General features: G+C 43.4%; 1 protein-coding gene and 1 long non-coding RNA gene across 11 annotated transcripts in view; one reads left to right on the top strand and one right to left on the bottom strand.

The window, feature by feature from the left end:
• The first annotated feature begins 7660 nt into the window (after positions 1 to 7660).
• On the top strand, positions 7661 to 19358 carry RBX1 (ring-box 1). Its single transcript, XM_015627523.1, has 5 exons — positions 7661 to 7798; positions 10118 to 10196; positions 16485 to 16555; positions 17785 to 17870; positions 19179 to 19358. Exons 1-5 carry the CDS (start codon positions 7721 to 7723, stop codon positions 19189 to 19191), a joined length of 327 nt encoding a protein of 108 aa, XP_015483009.1. The 5' UTR covers positions 7661 to 7720; the 3' UTR covers positions 19192 to 19358.
• The window catches only part of LOC107204433, a 31443-nt gene continuing 20094 nt past the window's right edge, over positions 14959 to 26307 (bottom strand). For 4 of the 10 annotated variants that reach the window (XR_004497458.1, XR_004497464.1, XR_004497466.1 and 1 more), the window contains one exon: positions 14959 to 15342. This is a non-coding gene — a long non-coding RNA (uncharacterized LOC107204433). Of the gene's footprint in view, positions 15343 to 16793; positions 17914 to 23985; positions 24071 to 24670; positions 24766 to 26307 lie in introns of those variants that run through there. The other 6 variants (XR_004497463.1, XR_004497459.1, XR_004497460.1 and 3 more) reach the window with 5 other exon arrangements.

Below are 26307 nucleotides of genomic sequence, written 5' to 3'. Positions count from 1 at the left end.
ATGCCACCACCCATCAGATTGTGGCAGGAGGAAGCCTCTGTATCTCACAGGTTTAAAAGATCCAAAGTGAGTTTAAAGGAAATCCCCTCTAGTTCATGTTTGCTAGGGATTGGGATACCCAAGGTTTTCAACCTTCAGTTTGCCTTTGCAGGAGCTTTGGTGTTTTCATAGTGTAGATTTTTACACTCTCCTAAAACATCACTGAAGACCTTTGCAGGACTGCAGAGAAGCCCCTTGATCTTCACAGGCCTTAAGTCTACAGGGGGACTTCAGAGAATTTGCTCTTAGAGCAAAGAAATGCAAAATGAACTTCACTCCATATTGATTGGTAATGCAAGTAAGATGGAATAAGATGGGTATTTGTAGAAGGGAAAGCTTACCTGATAATTGTAACCAGGGTTTTTAATGACTGAGTTTAAAAACACGAAAAATTGTAGAATCATACAATAAAATAGGCTATGAGAGAAAGCAGGGGTGAAAGCAGGGGTGAAAGCAGTAAGTAGGAGGAAATAGTACAATAAATTGAGGGAAAACTGGTTTAGTATAAGCAAATACCAGAATTATTAATCCAATAACATGGAAATGCAAGTTGCACTCCTCAACTTAAGGAGGCTAGTGGTCCCTCAACCTCTCCCACCCACTCTTATCCAGATAAATTATCATCTGCTCCATTTTCCCCTGTCCTAGAACTGAGTGAACAGTTTTCCTTATATTCTCCAAAATGTTTTAATTATTTGACAGTTTTGCTGTATGAAAGAAGAGTATAAGGGCTCTTCTTCAGTTTCACACCCCTTTCTAACAGAAGGTTGCTGTTTGATAGGCATTTTGGAGCTCTCTTTGCCAGTCCAAACCCCAGCAGGAGAGAAATAAATGCAAAGGTAGGTTCTTGTATGAACAAAGGGACAGAAGTAAGAGAATGGGCCTTTGTTTTGTCTCCCCCAGGGATTCAAAAGGGTCTGCTGCTGACTGCTAATGGTTTGGGGGTGTGTGGTACTGGTAGATTAATGGCCTCTTTCCAGCTTTCCTGGTTCCTCAAAATTACTTACAATATTCCCATTCAAACTTGTGCAGTTGATTATGTTGAATGGTTGCAGACTCACAAAAGGTTACAGGATGTGAGCAAACTTGAACATAAGGATCTTCCATGATAAACTCATGAGTATTTCTACATATTGAGGTAAAGGAATTAACTCCATGGTACTAAGTGGAATCAACTTAGAACTTTCTATGTGCCTTGCTGAAGCCACCCCAAAGCTGTTGCATCTTGTTGTATTATTTTATTTTTTAAAGTCTTGTTGACTGCAGGTGAGTGGGAGTGTGTTCCTAGTGCTGGATATGGCTCTTTCCTCTTTCTCCTAGCACAGGGCACTGAATCCTTAAACTGGGTTGAGAAATAAAATTTATTAATGTGGTGAGCAGAAGAGGAAAGAGAAAGAAAACCCACAAAGCCCCCACCATGACTGGAGAAGAAGAGACTTCGTCACTTTGCAGTGGTAAATTACCAAAAGCATAAACTACCAAAAGTAAAAATCACCAAAGCAGTAGGCTCTGCACTTACACTTCCTTCTCTGCTTGCTCCTATTTTCTGCATTTCCTGTGGCTGTCAGAATTGGGGAACTTCTGTGTTTGGATCAGTGAAAGCTCACTGCCTCAAATGGTTCTTCTGTCCACTGATGTTCTGGAGATCCACTTGTGCTGAGTTTGGAAATTAAAGGAAATGGTGTTTAACACAGCAAGATACATTTAAGGTATGTTCAGTATAGAACTGGCAGAGACACCACCTCTTATGGGATTTGCTGACCTAGATGCTGTAATGACCTCTCCAGTGAAGTCCAAAGCAAAGTTACTGTCAGTATAGTGACATACAGGCATTCATAACAAACAGAAGTTAAATGCCAGAAATACTTTAATACTGCCTTCTGAGGACTGAGTTTGGTACCACAACCTTCTGTTCCTGCTGATATGGGAGGCAGAGGATTGATCCCTCCCTCACTCTTGGCTTCTTTTGTAATATCCATATAGTTTTTGAACCAGAAATTGCCATGTCTGCAAGCCACCTATTTTTTTCCCCATTCCTTTGTGTATTTCTAAGAAGATACAGAATTAGTCAATTTTTTTGCCCTGAAGTCACATCTGAACTCATTTCAACATCCCCCCTGCCTAAAACCAAACAAAACCAACAGTAACCAAAAAAAGTGACAGAAAAACTTGGATTGTTAAATTTTCGACTGTCAAATGGTGCCTTTGCTATGGCTACCAGGGACTTCAACAAGATGCTTTTACTGACAGCAGCATCTTTCCTATTGTGACAAAGAAGCATGGCAAAGGCTAATGAATTGCGTCTTACTGAGCAGGGCCTGCAGTTAGGAACTTGATTCCCTTAAGAGATCTTTGGAGCAATTTTGGGATACTGTATTTCTTAGGAAAAGAACAAAGAATTAATATTGGAAGACAAATGCAAAACTATAGCCCAGTGGTTGTCACCTTCTTTTCAAAAATCATCAAAATCTTCGACTCAGTGGAGGTAGCTTCCAGACCTCTCTTTTTTTGAAACATTTTTTTTGTCTGATTTTAGTGCTTGTTGCCTCTGTATGACTCTCTCCCCACATTCAAGACTGTCAGGGAAAAGCTGTAGATAAGAATATCTGTAAACAGTGTTTTAGTATCTCCCACACAACAGTCTGGAACTGCCTCCCCTCCTGTTTCTGAAGGTTCATGGATTTCCCAAATCAGTAGGAGTTTATTGATTTATATGCAGGCAAGCTCGTGTTACTACTTTGGTTACTCTTGTGCTTTTTCCTGGCTACTGCTAATTAGCCTGGCAGATCTTCCAGTGTTGCTTACATGCAGTAGTAAATGAATATAACTACTTGTATTGAGTTATCATTTTTTTGTGTGTGTGTATGCTACTTAAGAGGATAAAAACCACTTTGAAAACTCTAATCTGAGCAATGAAACAGATCCAGAGTATGACCTGATACTCAGATCAGTCTTCTGCACTTGAGCTATCCCATAGCCTCTTGTCACCTCATGCAGTTTTTTCTGGGATATTCAGGTTAACAATCATCACCCCCTTGCTACCTCTTTCCTGTTAGTTACCCTCTGAAAGGCTTGTCCTCTCTCTCAATTACAATCCTAGCCTGTCTGAATTCTCAATGCGATCCCAGCTCAGGTTAAAGATTCTCTCTTCCAAGCCCTCGCTCTTCCCGGTGTATAATTTTTTTTTTTTCCTCAGTTTCTGTAGGCAGTCTCACCCTTCTGCTTCTTCAGCCTTGTGAGTAGCAGAGGTTTCCAGGCTGCAGCTGACCCAGAGGTGCGGCTATCTTGGGCCCACGTTTGCCTTCCCAGGCTGCAGGCGGTGTGGGGAGTCCCGTTTTCCCCGGGGCCCTCCGAGCAGGCTGGGAGCCCGGCTCTGGAAGGTTTCCTTCCCTCTGAGCAGAAGCCAGGATGCTGCTTTCTCTCGGGAGGTGGCAGCACAGCCAGATGTGATCAGTGTATGCAGTTTGACGCCCAGAACTGCAAAGGGGTGGCAGGGAGGTGGGGATGGTGTTGGATTCCTTCTGAGATGGAGCTCCTTAGCTGGGAGCAGGGATTAAGATGGGGAGCGCAGGGGTGCTCATGCATAGGAGGCATAGCTTCAAGCCCCTTCTTGAAGCGGAATGGAATCAGCCCAGCATCCTCACGGTAACATACTGGGATCCCTCTGTCCTGACCGTGTTCCTCTGTATCAGCTGCAGCTGATAGTTAGGCGTGGTGTGGGGCCCGAGATGCTCACGGTGGGGACAGTGTCATTTGCTGAGCCTGCAGGCGCAGCCCCAAGTGCTTGTTTTATTCATGTGTGGAGAAGGGCTCTGCAGGAGTTTGGGCAGAGTCAGTATATATCCCGGGTTTTGCAGGCACCAACTTTCCTGCAACCTGCCAGAATGGTTGCATGTTATTTTAGCTATCAAGCAGTTTAAGGTAGAATGCCAGGAGAAAGGAAGAGCAGCAATCAGTCACCATCCCATTAAATGCTACAACCTGCTCCTCTCTCAGAACCTTATCTGTTCTTTTTAGCCAGTTTGGAGGGTCACATTCTCTACTGAGGTTTTAATAATGAATTATAAAGACATGGGTACTGTATGGGGTTTAATGTGACCATCATCTGGAAAACATACACAGAGGCAGGGTGTTTGGGTTTCCACAGAAAGCGAGCACAGTCTGGTCCAAAAATCTATGGGATATATTGCCTAATCTACCCCTCTGTCTCTGTTCTCTGAATTCAATTTCCCTGTGCCAAGCACTCTGGAGATGCTACAGAGCCTTGTAGAGAGCTTTGTTGGGTGGTTGTCTACTTGAATTTTGAGAAAGTTTTGCATCAACATGGAATAACCCGTAGATTCAGCTTTGCCCCAACAGTAATTTGTGAATGCTGTCTGTGGGCTTGTGCATCCAAAAGCAAAGAGTGCTAGAAATCCCAGCTTAGGCAACTCAAATAATTTTACTAGCATCAGCAACTGGAGGGCAGCCAGCCAGTCAGCCCTACAGTTCTTTAAAAAGTAATATAGTGCACCTGACTTTTGCTCCTTGGATGGCAACCACTGACTGGCAACTGGTCCCATATACCAGGTAATTCCTGCTTGATGCTGCTTAGGGCACCATTGAAACTACACCTTAAGCAGGCAGCACTGAGAGGGTGAAGCAGAGTAAGGCGAGAGAAAAACTGAGGTTTGTAAGCACTTAGGAAAGGGCCACCTCCCTTTTTTACCCCCCCTCTTTGCTCTTGGCAGTCTTGGAAGGCCCATTCTTACTCTCAGGATTTGCTCTGAAAAGTGTTTGAAAGTGCTGCAATTCTCCTTCAGAACAGTTTTGTTCCTAAGTGACCCAAGTGCCCCAGAAAGATCCTGTCACACTGGAGGACTAGTCGTGATAACTGCTCATCTCTTCTGGGCTTGGGAAGCAGAATGCAAACAGTTCAGGCAGTGAGGACTAAGCAAATCCACCTTTCCTGTCTGCATTTTCCTTCTAACTCAGTTCTGGGGGATCCTCCCACTGCCATGTGCCTCCCTCTGCCCTGGAGGGACAAGTTGTGTTAGTATGACCACCACCAGGCCTTCTGCCCGGTCCCTGTGCAGGTGCAGAGCCAGGGCTGCAAGCAGCCACACCTCCAGGAGCAGTTCCACAGCAGTGCAGTCAGGAACATGCATTCAAAGAGTGCATGTAATGGAGGAGGGAAGTATTTGAGGGATAAATCCCACACAGGAAAATGTTGGTGACTGCAGAAAAATAAACAGCAAACCACCAATAGAATGGATGTAAGGGAAAAGAGCAGTAACCAAAATCCAAGACACTGGCTTGACCTTTCGAAAGGTTGGCGGTACCTTGCCTTTTGGAACAGTCTTTGACAATTGGGAGTTTGTCTCATTTTAATTGGGACTAACCATATTCACAGGAGTTGTCACATGTCACCTAGTCTGTCTGTCTCCCTGCCTTTTCAATTTGGTAGCCTTCTCTTTTTCCCCTGCATGTCCCAGAGATTTGAAAAATGATCCATTCTTCAAAGCATCCCTGGTAATTTGGACCACAGTGCTACATTTTTGAGACTGATGCCTTTCAAAGCTGCAGCCTTTCTTGCTGCAGCAGCTCCTGACAGCCTTCTCCAACATATAGGCTTAAGAGGGGAAAACAGGTCTGAGGAGATGCACTTTTACTAGGAGGAAAGACATTAGAGATGGCACTAAAATCAACAGAAAACAGATTATTTCAAGCAGAGAAGGTAGCTTAGCCCTTTTTATTAAGTGCGGGACTATACTGTCACTAATTTCACTTTGCAAAGTGTACTGGAAGTCTCTTCATGCACTTGTTGGTAAAATGTATCTGCATACACACATCAGTAAATATTAATTAATTAAATATGCTTATGCATATGCAACATGTGTTCTGTCCTGCACCATATTTGCTATCTTTTTTGTTTTCCTAAGAACACCCCCACCTTTTTAGCAAGACTTAAGATCTGTGTTGCTACGTTGTTTTTGCTGCCAAATAGGGAAGGATAAATCTAGACCACAGAATTGCTGGCTGCATGGTTTTACCCCACTGGCAACCACCTCCCCCTGGTGGGAGAGCTGAAGTGGGGAGACTATAATTTTATACTACAGTAGACACTTAAAGTGAAAATTAATGTTAAGATCTTGGATATGTGTATGCCCTAGTCTACATGTTTGATCAATGTCCTGGTTTCTTACTGAGAAATGTCCTACTGGAGATGTTGCCATACACATTTATGAATTAGGGTTAGAATTGATGCTTCTATTAATAAGAAATCTTGCAAATTCTGCTTTGAGAAGAGCTATTTTCTTGAAGGTGAAAAGTACATTTTCTCAAGCACCCAACTGTCATTTTCAAAATACCCCTTTGCAATAGTCCTGAATATGAAGCAACAGGACAGAAACCTGAATTTGTGCAGCTGCAATTGAGATGCCTCATAACCAAGCAGCATCTGGGGAAAGGGGCAGTTCAGTGAAATGGAAGTTTTCCATGTATGTAATGAGAGGTGTTAAAGGGTGTTTATATGGTGGAGGGCATTTTTCTTCTTCAAACTTACGATTATTGTCTGTGCCACTCTCAGGCTCAGCCTGACGCTGCAAATATTTAGGTATGTGTGTGAGTCAAGGCACAATGTCTTTCAAATATTAATACCAAACCAATTATTAAAATTATTCCTACACATCCAATGACAGCATCATTTCGTTCTTACTGCAGATCTCTGCTTTAGGTTTAAGTCTATTTGGAGACTTCCAGACACCCAGCCCAGCAAGCACTGGGTCTCAGGAAAAAGCTGTATGCACACAGCAAGATGGGTACAATGCAGCCAGACCACAACAGTGCTGTTGGGCCCGAGTACAGATATTGCTTGCCTGTATCTATGCAAAAGAATGGCCTTTTACTGCCTCTAGAGCTTCCTCTTTCCCACATCCATGGAGCAGCACAGTATACAAATGGATTTAGAAGGGATGACTCTGCAGAGAGGTCGCATCTCCAGGCACCTGCAAAGCTGGGTGAAATTTCAAGACCTGTAGTTGTCCTGCTGGGGAGTGTATTGCCCTCAGTTTCCAGATCATGGGGAATGCTACCACTGACCTTCTCGGGAAGGTACTGACGGAGGAAGCTCCCAGTAGCAGCTGCCGTGCCTGTCTCCATCCTTGCAACACAGCAGCCAAGGCTTGGCCAGCTCTGGCAGCACCTATAAACCCACGTTGATTATAACTCTTGTAAGCCCAAATCACACACCCTAAGGTGCGCGTCCTGTCTCCAGCAATTCCACGTTCATTTAAAAAAAAAAAAATTGGACTGCCGGAGAACAAAAGGGCTACAGCAGCAGCGCCGCCCGCCCCCACCTCGTTCTGCATCGATTAAGATGGGCGAAAACAAGTTGGAAGTTTATTTAGGGCTGAAGGCCCTCATATGAAGAGGGCAGGGAGGCAAATCCCAAGGGATTGTAGTGAGGCGCGGTACCGAGAGCCCGAACGCTGGCGGCAGTGATGAGGTAACTTGGCGCGGCCCCGCCCTGGCTGCCGCCCTCGGGAGCGCGCTCACGTGACCGCGCCGTCAACCCCCTCCACCTGCCGGCGCGGGGAATGGGGCGGGGCCAAAGGGGGCGTGATAACTGCATGGCCCCTCCCACCGCCCCGCCTCGCCGCGCACGCGCGCGGAGCAGGACGGGCCGATTCACGCACCCAAAATGGCGGCCGCAATGGATGTGGACACCCCCAGCGGAACCAACAGCGGCGCCGGCAAGAAGCGCTTCGAAGTGAAGAAAGTGAGGCCCCGCCGGCGCGGTCCTCCGGTTGCTGCCGGGGGGACGGGGTGGGGGGCTGGGACCGGCCTGATGCCAGCGAGAGGGACGGAGAAGGGGGCGACTTCCCGCTCCCCTCACGGAGCCGGGCGCTCGGTTCCGCACCGGAGTGGTGGGAGGGGCGAGGCGAGGCCTGCGGGGAGTCCTGGCGTGCGTCCTAGCCAATGGCTGAGGCGGGCCGCCGCACGTGCAGCGGGAGCTGGCCAATCAGCGGGCGCGGCTGGCGGGGGCGGGAGCAGGAGCGGGGGCGCCGACGGGGCCGTGCCGGTCGGGGGATGGCCCGGTCGAGCTCTGCCGCTCGCTCCCCTCAGCCGCTGCCGTCCCGACGGGCTTGGGCTACTCCGTACCCAGAGACTCTGGGCAGCTCGGGCTGGCGAGCAGCGCTGGAGTGCTTGCGCCTCCTCATCACCTCCGACCGCTGTGGCCCAGCCGCCCGGGCTGCCCCATGTGCTGCATAAAATGCTTTCTACAAATGTCTGTGGCTCACTTTTTTTCTCCTTGTTATTTAAATCGAGCCATAGTAACGTGTTAGTGGGAAAATGTTCTCATGCCACCCTGGCTTTGCCTCCTCGCTCAGAGCAGCCATAATATGGCTTTCCTAATCCAGTGCCACCCGTTGGTCAGCTGGATCACGGTGATGGTCCAGGCTCTTCCCGAGAGTGTAGAGAAGCAGGGATAGATGGTGTGGGCTTGCACTAAGGTATAATTGGAGGAAAGGTGACCCTCTAGACTGAATATCAGTAAACATTTCCAGTGATTCCTGCTAGTAGATGAGTTTGTTTGAAATGCAGCTGCCATCAGTGATGATGGAAACCCTTGGATGTGTGCAGAAGGAAGAGTCTGGGTGACATAATTGCTTGCCCTTTGGAAATAGGGACAGATATAATGAGAGTGGTAGGAAGTAGCACCATGTATGTGTCAGTGGCATTACTCCTCCCCAGCAAGGTACCAAGACCTTTATTGCATGTGTGGCTCAGTACAGGTGTGTGGGCTATCAGAGTAGACCATGATGGGACAAGAGATTAAGTCCTGGAGTGTATGGGAGAGATAAGGGTGCTGAGAACTTTTATCTCAGCTACCTTGAAGTATGGACGAAATCTGTGTGAGATGAGTAGATGGCCAGAAGGTGACTTGAAGTTGGGAGATTGGGGAAAAGAATTAGATCGCTGCTGGTGCATGTCCTAAAAGATCTAGCAGTATTGGGAATACTTTTTATATCAGTACCAATGAAAAATTGAAGAACTTATCAAAATACAGTACTGCCAATCAATACTTGGAAGTTGGCATTCCTCCTTTAGTGTCCCAGACTGAGGGAAAGAAATGAAAACATTGAGGTGGAAATGGAGCACAGTAGAGAATATTTACTCTAGTACATCAGTGCAAATGTATACTGAAAAAATATGAGTGGGAAAAAAATCTATACCTCTTAAGTAGTAAATCAAAATTATTCTGATTGCCAGTAGAATATTTTGGATTGCATTGGATGTTGAAGGCAGACCCACTTATTTAAAGAGTTTACAAAAGACCCGATTATGGGGTTTGTCTGGAGGAATAAAAAGGTACCATGTTTTTCTGCATGGCTTGCCCTAAAGTCCTCAAGCCCTTCCCCTGAAGTAGCATGGGATAGTGCTATTACTTTTTTATATGTATAAAGTAAGTCTTTGAAAGGTGGATTTGGTAGTACTTTGAAATTATTATATCCAGCCTTGCTGATAGGTTGTTGCTTATTAACCTTTTGTAGGGAAGATTATTCAAGATTCAGTGGAGAGTAGCCTTAGAGATTTAGTTCCTGACCTCAACTGCTCTGAAGGGTGATTCCTAGAGGAACTGCTGCAAATAATGGGAATTCCTCTTACAAAAATCTCATCTGAATCGGTCTTTCTCCAAGGGACTGTCCTTTCCTTCAGAATTGAGGATTTGGCATGAGCTGCACCCTTCCCATTGGATCTTGAGTAGAAATCCAGATATTTGCATTTGATTCACAAGGAAAAAAAAAAAAAAAGCTGGGGGAGGAGGGGAAAGGTGGGCCGTGTGAGTTACCTTATTTTTGAATTGGGAAGGAGACATTGTGTCTGGGAGGTTTGTGAGAGGAATGTACCACTGCTTCCTAGTAACCCGAACTCATGATGAAGAATTGTTCTGGACTTCTAAGATTTGCTTTTTCTTAAATATTCCAGCTTTTCTATTTCAAAAAATACATGGGATCTTGAAGAATAGTGAGGATTTCTGTCCACTGTAAATTGAATCAAAACTATGTTTTTCTTTTTTTCTCCCTTTCTCCAGTGGAATGCCGTAGCTCTGTGGGCATGGGACATTGTGGTTGATAACTGTGCCATTTGCAGAAACCACATTATGGATCTATGTAAGTAAATGGGAGGGAGCACAGTTTGTACTTGTATGTGATGAACAGCTGAATTGTATCCAGCTGAGGATATAATTCAGCAAAGCTTTCTGTTAGTAACTAACTCTTCTGCTAACCTCTATTTTATGTAATGCTGAAGTCTCATAATCCATTTTTGTAACCTCTGTCACCATACTGCTTCTCCCTCACCCTTTTCTCGTAAAGGGTAGGATCACTTGATGCCAGATCAACAGACATGATGCTGCTGAGTGTATTTTGAATGCAACAAAGAAGAAAAGGAGTAGTAATAAAGAGGAACTGAAATTATTCAGGGTTCACAGACATTGCTTCCAAAGAGAGGTATTATATTTCAGGGCTGGGGAGGTTGCTATGAGTGTCAACTTCTCAATGACACTCATTAAGATGAAGTCTTGTAACACTCTCTGTGTCTGTGTCTGGCAAGGAAAGGCATGGAGCAGCAAATTAATTTGACTCCTCATTCTATAAAACCTACCTTGCCTAACTAATTTAGTACATGCTATAGTAGGGGGAATTTTATAGCCACCTAGAAAAATATTTTTTCAGTTACAAAGGAGAGGAATAAAATGCCAAAATAAAAAGCAGTACATTGCTCGTATCAGTTTGATTTGAATTTTTTTTTTGCTGTATAATCTTGATGGTTCATTTCTATAATGAAATAGGACTGTGTGCTTGAAGTCACTGTTTGCAGTCCCTTAGAGTATTAGTAATGAGTACAAACCTATTTATTTTTTTTTTCTCCTCAAAAGTGACAAAGTACTGTTGGCACCATAACTGTCTGTCTTGTTTCAATCATGAAGGACAGAAGACCTTTTAACATACCCAAGATAGAAATTTGCCTATGTTCCTAAAATGTGAAGCTGATGAAATCCCCCAAAACAAGCCCAAGGACAGTACCTGGGCATGGCCTGTCCTGATCCCATTGGAATAGTTTTGTTGCACTTTGGTTTTATGCAGTTGCCCTTGGAACCAATACTATTGGCAACTTCTTGTCAATAAGACTGTATGGGAATAAAACACTGCAGAAAAATGAGACTTCAAGTTTATAGGATCAGCTACTGAGGGATGCACCTAATTTTACTTCATATTTAAATAATAGTTACAAAATTACTCTCAGAAGCTTTGTTTGGGTGGTTTTTTGTGGTTTTTTTTTGCTAAAGAGAAAACACACTGTAATACACCAGTCTGAAAATGGGTTAAGCAGGTTCACTTCTCTTCTTGAGGACTGATATGTTTGCATTTTGAGCCAGCTACTGCCTATCCATGCTTCAGTTTATTCTTTGTTATTAGACAGGGAATGATAACTCTAAAAAGAACAGGGATTATGAAACAAGTTGAGGTCCTTTAATGTAAAGATTTCTTTTTTAAATGTCTCTAACCTGTACTGTCTGGGGAAGAAAGTAGACACTGGACTACTACTTAGTCTCTCAGGTTTAAAATATATTAGAGGGGAAAGCATTTTGCTGACAGGCAAATGGAATTTCAAAGATTTATTAGAACACGTTACATTTATAGAATTTACGTATATATAGAATAAATATATAAAATCCTGTAATTCAAGGTAATTATTCATTATAAGAAGGATGTATTTTAAGATAGGAGATGCTGGGGTGTTTCTTTCTATCATTCTTCCTCAGAAGTAATTGTACATTCCACGACAAACCAAATACAGTCTCATATATTTGCTTTTTTTTCTTTTTTTTTTCTTTTTTTTTTTTTTTTTTATAAATAGCAAATAGGACATATGGGATGAAGGAGAGGTGTGGAGGAGCTGGAAGGAGAATGGACAAATGCTATTTTTCAGTAGCAAATTTTGTTTATCAGTTCTTAAAAAAATATTTTAAAAAGTCCTACCAATCTGTGGGTGGGGGTTGAGAGTATATAGGTAGATCAGGAAAAACAGTAAAGAAAAAAGGCATAGGTAATTTTTTTTTCTTTTTTGAGTTGCTCAAGCATAACATGTTATTAATTTGTGTGAGCAATGTTATGAGAATCCTGGACTGCAAATGACAGACTAAAATTGACAGCATACAGAGTAGAAGGCATATCTAAATTGGTATTCCGAGATCAGTGTTGGCTCTGGATTTGCTTACTTCCTTATTACAGATCATTAATGTTGTTAAAAAAACCTTTAATTAGATTTTCAAGCATAATATGTGAAGTGATGGCAAATTGAGAAAAAATTAATAGAATGTGCAGGGAAGAACAACACAAGATTCGATTTGATAAAATGCAGGATCCAAATATCTCCCGCTCCTAGCAATGAAGAGAAGCCTAGAATGGGAAAACAGTAGGAGAGTGATAAGTAATGCCAGTCATGGTCATGAAAGTTTATTAATGTTGTAAAGTCAGGCATCAAGGTTAAGGTGTCATGCAATTCTCCCCATGCATATGCCTTATGGCTGGGTAATAATGTGATTCAAAGGATTCCCCCCTGCCCTCAGTTTGGTTTGTATTCAGTGTACAGAAGGGGTGAGTAGATTTTCAGTGTTTTGGTTTCATTCTTCTCTGGGAAGCCCAGGTTCTGTTCAGATTTTACTTTGGTCTTTATTCAAAGGCTTGCTCTGTGATGCTGTCTCTGCAACATGGTAAGTTGAGGAGTGTTAACAGGTTGTTTAGTATATTGGATCATCTTTTGGTCTAAAATGTGTAATGTCTTATTATAGTAAGATGACGGGCTCTGAACTGTGTAATATGTGCTGTCAAAATACTGTCCCCTTGCTTGGACAGTAATATGCCAAGTACCATGAATCCAGCTTCACAAAGATGAATATGTTGCGCAGAATCCAGAGAAGAGTCTCAGGATGTTTATTAGATGGAATGGGTTTGGATTTTTTTTCTTGATCTGTAAATGTACAGGTGAATTCTGCAATAGAATATGCATAGGAACCATGGGCTGGTTCTTACAATGTCAAGATTCAGAAGCTGCCATTATAAAAGATGCATTTCTGCAACTCCGTGAGTTGAAATGCTTCCATTGCATCTTTCACAATTATTTACAGGTATTTCAGGTTTTAGCTGTATCTTTGTCTCGGTTCTAGAAGACAGGTGTCTGCTGGGGAGAGCAGGAGCTTCCCTTGGGATGAAAGAATGTAGACCCCCCCTCCCTCCGAATTATTATAATTTTGAAATCAAGGGGCTTTCAGGCAAAGATCTGGGGATAGGAATAACAGTTCTTTACTAATATAACCAGGCAAACAAACAACAATTACTACAGCATTAACAAGAACCCAGAACCAGGGACCCCGTGACAGCTTTCTTGGCTGAGATGGGATGGAGGAGAGGCTTTTGTTTTCACAAACCCCTCAGGCGGGCAGTCCTGGTGCTCCTGCAGGGCTCCGAGGAACAGTCGGCTGGAAACAGCAGGGATGAGCTGAGATCCTGGGCCGGTGGCTGAGGTGTATCAGCAGCTCCGCGGTGGTGGCTGGCACTGCCACACGTCCCGGCAGGACAGGGGGTGCGAGGCCACCAACAAAGAGGGGAGAAGGAGAAGAAGCAGCAGCTCCGTCTGGGTGATGGCGAAAATTCCCTTCTCTCCACCGCAGCAGCTCCACGACCCAGCAAAAACGAAATGTCTTTTTCCCGAAGCCGAAGAAAGCCAGCCAAAAACTGTCCCCACCCTCCTTTGCTGCCCCCTTCCCCCCCTGGGCCCGGCCACTCTTTGTCCTTTATCAATCACCCACTAAATACCCACAGTTAGGTTGTCTCCGCAGCTAATGGGTAAAAATTCCACGGGCAGGCCAGAACGACAAAACAAACAAAAAAAAAGGACACCTAACCCTCAACAATCTTTCTGTCCTCACCTGCAGATACTCTGTCAAAAGCAAGGCAACAGGAGAGTCATTCAGTATTCCTCCAGTACCTGTTACTATCTGACTCTTACTGCTTCTTTTGGGTCAGCAGATGGTAAATAGCTTCTCTTTCTTTCAAAAGCCAGGATCATCAGCTTTATTCTAGGATGGAGATTGTCCATGTGTTATTTATGACTTGTTTTTTATTTGTTGATATATTTTCCTTTTCTGAAATGAAGCAAGTAGGAGACCAAAAAATGCTTCAGCTTTTGGGAGGCCTTTTTTTGGCAGCCAAGTGTAGCAGTGCTGGCAGTAGCTATCACTCCAGTGTGTTTGAGGGAGCTAAGCCTGGGTGTCTTGTTGGAAGGGCTTTTCATCACCACCAGGGAACTCCTCCTCAGCCACTTCCACAAAAGTTCATCTGTCCTCTTAAACTTTTTGGACTGTCATGCTTTAGACTGTCAGTGAAAGTTTAGGTTTGTCGGTGAAACTTTGAGTAATGCTTAAATGAATGTCAGTGCTGCTTCTTTTCTTTGCCTAAACCATCTTTCTTACCTCTCACTCCCGGTAAATTACAGAGTCCTTTAAATCCTGCAAAATTAAAAATTCTGTTCAAGCAGCTCTAACGTTAGAGCCTCTTAAAAAAAAGTGGGCTAGGTGGACTTCATGTCTAATATGCCCAATATTTTGTTTCCAGCAGGGAAAGAGAAGAAACAAGATAAGTATATTGTGTGCTGGAGTATTTTCCTTGCATTCAGAAGCTGTCTGAATGAACCTTTGCTTACTTCTTGGCTTTTCTCCCTTCAGATGAATTGCCTCATCTTTTCCTACTACTCATCTTCCCACCACTATCTGTTACTGTACAGACCCTGGCCAGATATTTAAAAGTTAATATACTGTGCCCCATGACCATGAGTCTATACTGCAGTAACAGTAAAATTGTTGCAATTATCTCAGGTGTAGAATTTTATACAAGTATCCAAAGAAATCAAAGTTCTTCAAGGGTCTTGAGTATCTTCCACATTCTTAATCAGATTTAGTTTTATAGCAGTATGTACTGAGAGATTCAGGAATTAAGACATCAGACCTTTCAGAAGTACTTTCTTCTGTAGACAGGCAAGGGATTGAGCTTTTGACTTCTTGCTGTGGTATATCATACCTTTGATGTAAACCATATGATAAATACAGGTTCACTCAAATCTTGCAGAACAGCTGTTGCTACTAAGTTTCTTTAGGCATCAGTCTTGTTCTGAGTAGTTCCTCATGACCAAAGTTAATTGACATCTCTTGCATCTCAGAAAAAATGGGCCTTTCTCTTATTTTGTGCACCTCCACACCTGAAAAGCATGAAAAATGGAGAAAGGGATGAACAAATAGAGATCACATTCTTCAGCCAAACCTGTAGGATTTGAAAGTTTTTGAATCTTCAATTGGTGAATCAAATTCCTTTTCCTTTAAACATATTCGAGCACACAAAGAGTGAACAGAAAATTGGAGCTCATTCAGACATCTTTGCCAGGAAAAAGAATCTGAAAAACAAGAAAGCAGCAAGCCCTTGTACTGAGTTCTAAGCTGATCATCTATCAGCAGATTTTTTAATTCATTTGGGTTTTACTCTTAAAGAAGGCATCCTTTAGCAAGAAGTAAAGTGTTAGTGTTATAGGTTTGTGCTGCTGATGATGGAGGAATTAGAAATATCTTTTTTTCTTCTGAAGTTTCTTCTTGAGCTGGAGCAGAAGTGAATTGTTCAGGCTTTAGAATGGAGAACTGGCTTTGAAGGATTTATTTTCTCAGTATTGTTCTTCTTTCCTCACTCTTTTTCATCTCCTTCATCCATGCCATCTGACACAAAAGCCCAAAATATAACCCAAACTCATAAATAGTTAGGGCTGGGGATCCTCCTGGGTACTCAGCTCCAAGGTATAAAAAGTCCAAACCATACTGTATTTGCTATTGTGGATTTCTGGGATGTACTTACCTATCACATGACTATAAAATAAAGACAGTAAAGTTACATGAGCAAATTAATTTGCAAATTAATTAAAGTACATAATGTCTGACAGGAACATATAGGAATTTATATTGAGAGAAATCTGGGTAAGAAGTTAATGTACTGTCAACTCATCTTCAAAAGACATCTCTGTCAACACAAGAGGAAAAAATGGAAAATATTTATCCTTGAAATTTGTGAAGCAGACTCATGTTGCCAGCAGATGAGCTATGTACTCTTATCCTCTTGAACTTTGGAATACTAAAATGTAGAGGAAGGAGGAAATCAGGATTAAGTATGTTTTGATATGATACTTTTGGAAAAACAGTACACATTAAACCGTAGCTCATGATACTTTTTGGTATGTTAAATACCACAAAAGAGCTCCTCCTCCCCTGCCTACATTTGCTATTATGAAGGAATCTACCAGTTAGTATTGCATGTACATCTTAACTCCTGTGTATATTTGTTCAATCTTTATTTTCACAGGCATAGAATGTCAAGCCAACCAAGCATCGGCTACCTCTGAGGAGTGCACAGTTGCATGGGGCGTCTGCAATGTAAGGGAAACTTTTATTGTGGAGCTCGTGTGGGGTGATGCTATCCTGCTTTTTTGAAGACATGGGGCGGAATGAGTTCTGTAGCATGTTTCACATAATCTACCAGAAATAAGAATTTTTAAGTCCTTATGTTTACTAGAATGTAGAAAGGAGAGAGAAAATGAAAGATGGAGAGATTTAGTAAGACACAGAAGCAAAGGGAGGACGATAAGCCTTAATTTTTTATTTTTTTTTTTTTTTAAGGAACAATAAATCTTTCATTCTGAACATGATTTTCTTGATCATGGTTTGCCTAGGAGTTATACCTTTTCCTTTCCCCCAGTAATAGGATCACTTGGATGTCAGCCTGCTTGATTTGTCTATGTGCAGGCTAATTCAATGACTCAGTCTGGGATAACCAGGTGATTTGCTTCCAGTTTTGGGGGAAGATCAAATCAATTGGTCCCACTAGCATGTGAACTCCAAACTTGAATACCTCACTAGCTTGGGCTGAGTTGGAAAATAAACTATTCCGTGGTGGAATAACTTCCTGATCCTCAGTCCCCTCCTTACTGTGCTGTGGGATCGAGTTACAATGTGATGATGCTAGAACAGGACTATAAATGTTGCAATTCTGTTTGCAGAGGACAAGAGCAAAATTTTTAACCATGTCAGGATATTCTAGTGTCAAAATTATGTTGTTGTGTGTCACCACAACTAGAACTTTGATTTTAAGTAGCTGTGTGGAGTAAGAGAAAGGATGCTCTTACTGAACACATGAGATTTTTTTCTTTCTTTCTTTTTAATTTTGCAAATTCCTTTTTATTCAGGCTCTGGTATCTCCTGCAAACTGACAGAAAGCTTCCTTCAGCATGTATACATTTATATCGTCCCTGCTACTCACTCTGAAATCCTTTCTTTTCTTTCTGATTATGCTCCTTATCAGCATCTGCTCTGCCAATTTTAGCAGCTGCTAAACTCTGCACTCCCTCCTTCAACAGAAGTCAGTCAGGTGCCACTGCATGCACTGTGGAGCAGGCTCCCTGCTGTGATTTCACTAATGTTTCCTCCTCTCTGAAAATGTGGATCAATTCCTTGGTGTTTATCAGCTAATTGACTGATCAGTTGTCCCCGCCTTTGCCTGCAAACTCTTGCTACTCTCTTCTTACTGTGATGCTTTCAGTGGTAGTTTTCACATTGAGATGCTTTCATACATTCTGAAATTATGTGATCTGAACTTTGTCTTCCAGCACGCTTTCCACTTCCACTGCATCTCTCGCTGGCTCAAAACTCGCCAAGTATGTCCGCTGGACAACAGGGAATGGGAGTTCCAAAAGTACGTATCCTGCACAGATTTCAAGATGAAAGGTCTATTTGTCCTGTAAATATAAATGATCATGTCAGATTGGTGTGTCTGAGGGCATAGTTGCTGTTCAGAGAGGTTCTTTCCTTAGTCACCTGGGTCTGAGATCTGAAGGAAGTCCAAACAGATGTGGAGTATGTGGGAGCTGTTAAAAAGTAGTGATTTCTACTGACAGTCTCTAAAGAATGGAGAGCAGGAGAGAAATTGAATTAGCTAGAAGTGGAGTCTCAGGTGAATACTGTGCTGCTGCATGAGCGATTTGGGTTTAGAGAATGACCTCAATTCAGCTGCTTGGGTTCCAAAGTGTTTCTGCTGAGGTGCCAGACCTCAGACATCTTATTGGGTCCCTCTGTTATCCTGATGCTTTGTTTCATAACTCTGATAGCCTCAGAGATTAATTGAGCTGATTTCCTAGCATTTGGAATTCAAGTGTCCATTTAGCCATTCCTGCAGCTTTGGCCCATTTATTTATAATTGCTGTATTGTTTATTTAATGTTTTTTAAAGGTCTCATGTTAAGAATAGCAGTAGGTAATCCAAGAATGGGTTTTTGAGGGATAATCATATTCTGAGAGGTAATTGTCCATGGAGAATAGTTAGGAAGTTTGCCTATCACTTGCTTCATTCTGCACCATTGATCTAGTAATGTTCTCTTAACTGTGTATTGTCCCTCTCCCCACCCACTTAAAAAAAAACCAAATTAATTCTGGTCAGAGTCCAGACTGAAACAAAACAAAACAGGTATTATAACTGTTGAGAATTGTGTTTGGGCTCTGGTACAGTCAGTTGTGCAAATCATCATTGACATGACAGCTGAAGTACCATAGTTTTGATATTAACATGTTTCCCTGAACACACAGTGAAAACCGAGTCCATGTTGCCTGGCTAATCACTTCATAATACATGGGCAGCATGATGAGAAACAGACATGAATTAGTATTTTCTGATGTGTGCTCAGTGTTACTTCTGGGGCTGTGACAAGCTTTGGCCTTGTTTCGTGCCAGATATATTTGAAGTGGGATTCAGGGCAGAAGGTAGCTGGTACTGAGATCTCTTTACACATGGTGTTGTGGATTGCTCAGGCTCTCTTCTAACTGGTGTCTGGGTAGACTTTTAGGGAAGTGAAATGTGGACAACTTCCTAAGATTTTCTTAACAGCATTTCACCTTCATCTCATTTACATGTTAATTAAGTTGTGGTAGAATGAAAATAAATCCATCCAAACCAGCACTCCAATGAATTGCAGTTTTTAAGGAAGCATTAACATATTATCTATTTACAGGTACGGACACTAGAGAGATGGTCACAGGCTTCTTGTTATGTCATCGAACTCAGTTGTTCTTGTCACTATGGGTTTGTTTTAGTGACTTGGAAAGTCAGTAATGTATACGATTCTTCTTTCATGCTAATTTCTTCCTATTGTATACCATTGAATAAAGTCTTGCTGGAGCTTCCTGTCAAAGTTTTTTGTCTTGTGTTCAGGAGTGGGCAGTTGGAGCATGGGGGAGGAGAATTATCTGCAGACCGGGGACTTAAGCTAAGTTAACTCTTTAGATGGGCAGTGCTGTTTCTTTGCTGTGCCAGGCTTTTGACTGTGAGTTTGGTCTTACTCCCACACAACTGAGAGCCACACCTTTGGCTCGCTGAGGTTGGTATTAAGCTCCATTGAGTAGTGCAGTGGGTGCAGGATTTGGCCTAAGAGTAGTTCATGCAAATAGCTTTTTGTGCAGACATGCTTTATTACAGCAGAGTTGAAATGATGATCTATACAATTAGGGGTTGTGTCATCATTTAGAAACTATTCTCTCACTCTGCTCTTGTGTTTGACTAGACCTCCGCCCCTGCAGAGGAAATTTTCACTAACTTCCCAGTTCCAGCTGTTTAGCTTTGGGGAACGGAAAAGGGACATCACTTTTTGTCAGTGTTCATAAAGCACATTCATGTGTTGAGTGAAAGTAAACTCAGGAAATTCATGTGCTAGATTGGCTGGAAAGCTCAAAGTAAGCAGTCTATAAGAAAGCCAATTCTTAGTTGGTTTCTAGTGGTATTTTTCCCAGTTCCAGTCCAATTGGCCAAAAATCATTCCTCTGAAAACTCTATAATGTTCTGTTTGGTGTCTCCTCTGCCAAATGGCCTGGTATCCCACTCATTGCATCAAATTTTGCCCTCTATGTTAACAGCTGCAGCAGATGCTGGGAACTGAAACAGCATTCAAGAAGTTTTTCCTGCTACAAAAGGCTGCCTTTGTATGTCAGCAGTAGTGGACATGGTCGATTTCTGTCCTTGGCTATTCATGATGCCATCTTTGGATGTCATTTTTTTGCTGGTTACTGAGGATGGGAAATTTGATAGCTAATGCTAAACATTAGTGTACTGTAGTGATAGGGGATAAAAATGGCCAATGACAGAACCAAAACTTGCAGGTTTTTCAGTAATTGCTGGGGCTTTCTCTAATCTGCAGCAAGCAAATGTCAGGATTATTTTATCAGTTGGTGTCATTGCTCTGAAATTATATTGCTCGCTGTTTTCCACCCTTAAGAAGAAAACAGGAACAAGTAAGACTGGAAGAGTTTATAGCTAGACAGGTTATTTACCATGTTTCTTGGTAGAAAGCTCATCCTGAATTTGTCAGGTAGTTTTGGTGATGGAGTCAGGAAGGGAACAGAAGAGGAGGGGGAAGATGATCTCAACAGTGGTCAAAGTATTCATCCAGGCAACAGGGTATCCAGGTTAAATGCCATTCCCTGAAATTTGAACTATTTAATGTCCTGTTGAGATGAGTGAAATGTCAGATGTCCCTGTTCTTGATTGTCCATTTTGGTGCAATGTTTGGTTTTTCAGGACCTGATATCCAGATGTTCACCAGTTTATATCCTTGAGAACTTTGTTTTGGGTCCCAGCTACATTGTTCTGATTCATCCCCCTTTCATCTGTGCATATTGCCCTGAGCATATTTCTTTTAGATGGGGACAGACACATTTTCCTCTCCTCTGTGGCTTCGTGTACATTTGCTTGAGGCTGTGCCTGCAGAAAGACAAGGGGGTTTGGTATTTCTTATTGCCTTTTTTTAAATGTACCCTCCAAATGGCTGGCTACAGGCACTCTTCCCTAAACATCCTTTGAAACTCTGTTCTGCTGCAGTGCGTAAAACTCTGTTAAATTTGATTTCAGACTGCTTTTGTAGCGTCTGTCCCAAACATGGTTTTCCCAAATGGAAAAATACAGAGTGTAAAGCACCAATTGCATACATCCTCAGGAAAGAAAATCCTTTTTCAGCTACTGCCCATTACAGTGGCCCAGCTGCCATTTCCCCTGCTGCAAAGGTGATGGGCCATGGCTGCTGCAGCACAGGGCTGCTGGCAGCCCTCTTTTCTGTAGTGCAGAAATGCACTAAGGATTGTGTTTGGAGAAACAAGGAAAAGCTTCAGTGAGTGAGCTCAGAGAGAAGCTGTGTGGCACAGGCAGCACCAGGTGAAGGTACAAGAGATCTCTTTACTCCAAGGGCACAAAGTGTCCCATTTCCCAGGGAATGCTTGTTTGTTTGGGCTGGTATGGCTCTGTCCTAACTTTTACTGTGCACCCTCTCCACCTCTGCTAGATGTGGGAGAAAGCCCATTTATTCTCACTGCCTCTTCTCCTGAAGCAACAATAATTTTTGACTACAGCTTCCCCTTTTTGCAAAATACAGAGAGCTTCTTGGGGAGGAAGGAGGAATAGGGCACATTTCTAAGTATCCTGTGGCGAAGATAGGTACACAGGGGAAAAAGATCATGTCAGTGCCATTTTCCCATCCTATAAATGGAGAATGCATTTGAACTGTGGATTTGAAAATAAAATCAGGAGCGAATGACAGTTAAAACTGCAGAGAACAGTGTATCCTGCAGCTGCCTGGCTTAGAGAAAAACAAATCACTGATAGACCTGCTGTGGAGCAGAAGGTAATTTTGACATTTCTGATTCTTTCTACAAGTCTATCAGCTGAAGCAGGCTGCATCGCTGAGCAGGCCATGGCAGAGAGCAGCCAAAATGACCAGACACTGGTTTCCTCCTCTGCCTTTTGCAAAGGAGACAATGAGCTCCAGGTGCTGTGTGGCATTGGCTGTGCCTCATGTGCCAAATCCCTTAGTGGTCTTGCATTAAAATGCCAGAATCAGGACAATGAGACACCATGATGACACGGCACATTGGGCTGAGTGGAAGTATGAGGGGATGGATGTGAATTTTCCTGTCAAAATCACTACATACTATGCATTAAAAAAAATGTCAGGCTGTCAGGAGTCTGCTGGTTGAAAAATGTCTGATGTCAGAGAAAAATGGCTGAAGCCTCAATCAGTTTGCCAGGTTTGTAGCGACACATCATGGAGTGAACTTCATCATCATGTCCTCCTGCCATAGTCAGATAGGGAGGGAGTATCTGTGGAGATGCAGCTGTTTGGGCTGGGATGAGAAAGCTTTGCAATTGCTTTGTGTAGTCCTGTGCAAATACCCCTTGCAGGGGAGCCCCAGGAGCTGCTTCTGCTTCTCTATGGTCAGGTGTGATGGTGAAACCCCAACCACACAAGAAAATACACCTTTGAGTGTGGAGCTGTCTGTGTGCAGGTAAGAAAGGGATGCACAGCTATCAGCCCTCTCCCAATATCTCCTAATAAAGAAGCTAATGGCATCCCCAAGTGGTCTGGGACCATAGCAGCAGAGCAGATGTGAAGATGAGCTAAGTAGCACTGGTGGTGTGTGAGCTGCAGCAAAGCCTGTGCAGGCAGAGAGCTGAGCTTCCAGAAGGGGAGCACCCACTTGGGGAGATCTGCACTGCTTCTGCAAAACTGCCTGCTCCAAAGGCATCAGGGCAGAGAATGGCAGTAGCACCCCTTCCCTGGAATGTGGTTCTGTCATGGGACAGCAGGAAGGCACTTGCAAGTTGTGGAGCTGATGCCTGTAAAGTGTTGCTTGGCCAGCATGCTGCTAGACTAGCCCTTTCCTGGACCACCATGAACTCCCATCCTTCTGCCCTATAGCAGCTGCTTTGCCATGCAACAAAGGGATGAACCTCTCGGCACTGTAGAGGAGGCACTGGCACCGCAGGTTGCTCACCCCAGCCTGGGTGACATCAGCCATTGCTGCCTGGAGATCCTCAGGCCATGGCTGGAAAAAAAGAGGAGGAGGTGACACTGCTGAGGGTATTTTTCCTAATGCAGTTTCCTCTGGGGGCTGGAGGGGAAGCGGAGAATGGGTTTAGAGAAGCATCCTTTGTCTCTCTGCTTTGCTCATAACCTCCCCACAAAACCTGTGGGAAGACCGAGCTCTACTTGCCTGCTTTTGCTTTTCCTCACAAGCTCCCTCTGCCAATATCACTGCCAGTTTAATCTGCTGTAAGCAAACACACCATTCCCTCACCACAGGCTCCATACATTGCTTGGTTTTCCTCCCCAGTGCAGCAAGCTTTGCAGTAAGCCTGTTATTGCTCGCCACAGGGCACCGTGGCACATGGATGGTCTCCACATGCCCTTCACCCCACCACCACCCTCTCTCTGTTCCCTGCTGCTCACTCTGGTCTGTTCTCTGCTCTCCTCTTTCATTTCCCCTTGCTCTGATATGGTTCCCATGGAGATCCAAGGTACCAGTGGTGCCCTTCCTCCACAGCCTGAGGGAGTGGGTTAGTGGGGTGATTTTGGGCTAGCCTGGGTTGACATTGCATTCAATCCCAGAAGTCAAGCTACAAGGTGCTAGTTCTGTTTTGTCTCTCTGCTACTTGACTTCTTCATAACAGGATATTGGCCTGTTCTTTCCCCTTTTTAGCAGCTTTCCAGCCTTTCTCCATGGGACACAGAAGGGGTAGCTCACCAGGTCTTTGCATCCTGCCATACCCAGCAATGGTCCTGATTGTAAAAGAAAAAAAAAAAAAAAGGTATTTGAGGTTTGATTTTAAAATCCATTGGAAATTATCACCAACTGATTTTGGAGAGGCCAAATCTCAGTGTGGGGATGCACCACTGCCTGTTGCCTTGAAGAATTTACCCACTCCACTGCAGCAGCCTAGAATTTGCCTGTTTGCTGCCTTTTCTTTACATACGACTGTGAATATGGCTCAGTCACCTGATTTCTTGGTCCTTGCATGAAAGGTGATTCCTGACCTCTCTGCTCCAACACATAAACCAGGAACACAGCAGAGCAGTTTTCTCTGGAAAGGAATCAGATGTATTATCATGGTAGGTATCAAAACTCAGCATGGGAATGCAAAGTGCCAGGGTTCTGATGGTGCCCTTGAGAACATGTCTTTTTCTTCTGGTTGTGCTGTTCTTACTCTCGTATCCTCTTCACCTTATTTGCTGGGAAGAGGATTAAAGGGAGTTTTTTTTCTCTTGAGATGCAGGCTAATATCCTTTTCATCCCCTTTCCTCTCCTATGTCCTATGTCCTAGAAGACACCACTTTCAATGCAGATCAAAAAGGACATTCATCTCCTGTCCACTCACAGAGAGAAGTGGTGTGCTGTTAGAGCAGTCTCTTCATTGCAGTTGTATTGGATGCATTGAACTTATTCATTTTGATATTTTAGACATGAAACATTATGATTTTTTAATGAAAAACATGGGCTTGGATGTTTTGTGTTCTCCTCCCCCTCCCACCCTTCACCAAATGTCAGTATTGTGGATTTTTGAAGGGCGTGTGCTTGCCAAAATCCATTCCGGAACTGCAGCCTTTTCTGTAAAACATGAGTCCGGTTTCACATGGTTTCAGTGTACAAGTCATTATGCTTGTCACAAAACCCTTTGACTCACGTTCAGTTTTGGGGATGAGAGATGGCTCCAGGTGCCAAGGCTCTGATGTCCTGCTGCTCCATGCAGAGTGAGTGGCCATCCATCTCCCTGCTTAGCTAAATGGAGACCAAACATTTAAATACTCATAAATCACTGATCTGTGTAGTGTTCAGAGATAGAAGTCTACAAAGAAAGACAACAGCCCTGTGAGGGTTGTCTTGAGCTTCTGGGTTCTACAGAAACCTTCCTTCCCCTAAAGGGACTTGTGTGAGAAGCAACACAAACCTGTTCTCACAATGGATATTTTGCATGTCTCTTGGTGCCACTGTGTGCCTTTCCAGTGGGGTGGTAAGATGGCAAAGAGATGTTGCATAGGAGGCAAAATGTGATACCCCTTCCTTTTTGAGCCATTTTAGGACAGATATAACTTTATCCACGTGGCATCTTCTTGAGATGTTGAAGACCTCAAATCCCTGATTGTCACCCATGAGCCTCAGCGTCATTTCAGACAATGGTCAGCTGATGATAAGCCCAAACCACAGTCTTTTTGGTCCAGGCATTAACCACCTTTAAAACCTGAGACTGACACCCAGAGATGCTCCTTCTTCTCCCATATCACATATGACATCTTGCTCAAAAATTGTTTTTAGTGTATCTGCAACCATTGTGCTCATGGAATATTTCTGTCCTGGGTTGTGACTGCCTCCACCACCTCAATGACACGGTTCATCCTGCTTGAAGCTGGAGACCTCCAAGGGGCAGGATAGCATCCATGGGAGAGGGACACGACAAATCCTCAAAATCACAAGCAGCTGCAGCATTTGTGTCACAAATCACTGTTAGAACCTCAGCCGTTACTTGTTTTGTGGCTGTTTCCTCACCTATGCTGTAGGTTGCATCAGCAGAATGGAGCTGCAGGTAATGACAGTGGCCCTGGATTTGAGGCCACTGTTGATCAACCATCTACTGAAGCACTAAAAGCAGCTCCTGGAAGATGAGGCAGTCTCATTTGCTTTCTCCTTTCCCAGTTCTCTTCTGGGATCAGAATACCAGATTGGGCTCTTTCCCTTGAGTGCGTTGTCAAGCTCTTTGAGCTGTCTATAACTGTAGTATCTTCATTAGTATTTAATAATCCCTGGTCATCCCTGAACAGCAGCCCATGAAGATGTCATGCTTCTGACAGGAGGCACTTGTGGCCAGTCCTGTCTATTGTGGCAGCACGTGTTCATCAGAGCTTTGCACATAGAGCAGATGTGCCTGAGGTGAGGACAATGAGCTCAACCCAGATCCTTTCTGCTGCCCATAAATCACATTAGAGTATATCAAAGCCTTGGACTGTCAGCACTACCTAGATGTAAATACCGTAATTATCTTAAGTAAAATTAACAGTTTATCAGACTTCCTGTGTTGAATCTTTTTATTACAGGGTTGCTTTTTTTCATCACAGATTTGATTTGCCATAGAGATTATGTGACCCTGGATTATAAATCTCTGCCTTTCAAACACTACCTGACATCATGAGCTGTTACAGCAGCTAATTGGCAGCCACTCAGAGGCTTGTTTTGCTGAGGAGAACGCCTCTCTCCTGACTGCCCTGAAATCTTCTGGTCCCTTCAAAAAAGCTTTTCCCATGAAATGAATGATGTTGGATCCTTACC

This window comes from Parus major, chromosome 1A, assembly GCF_001522545.3.
Source record: "Parus major isolate Abel chromosome 1A, Parus_major1.1, whole genome shotgun sequence".
NCBI lineage: Eukaryota > Metazoa > Chordata > Aves > Passeriformes > Paridae > Parus > Parus major.
Note: the sequence above shows the minus strand (reverse complement) of the source record. Positions and strands in the feature narration are given on the sequence as shown.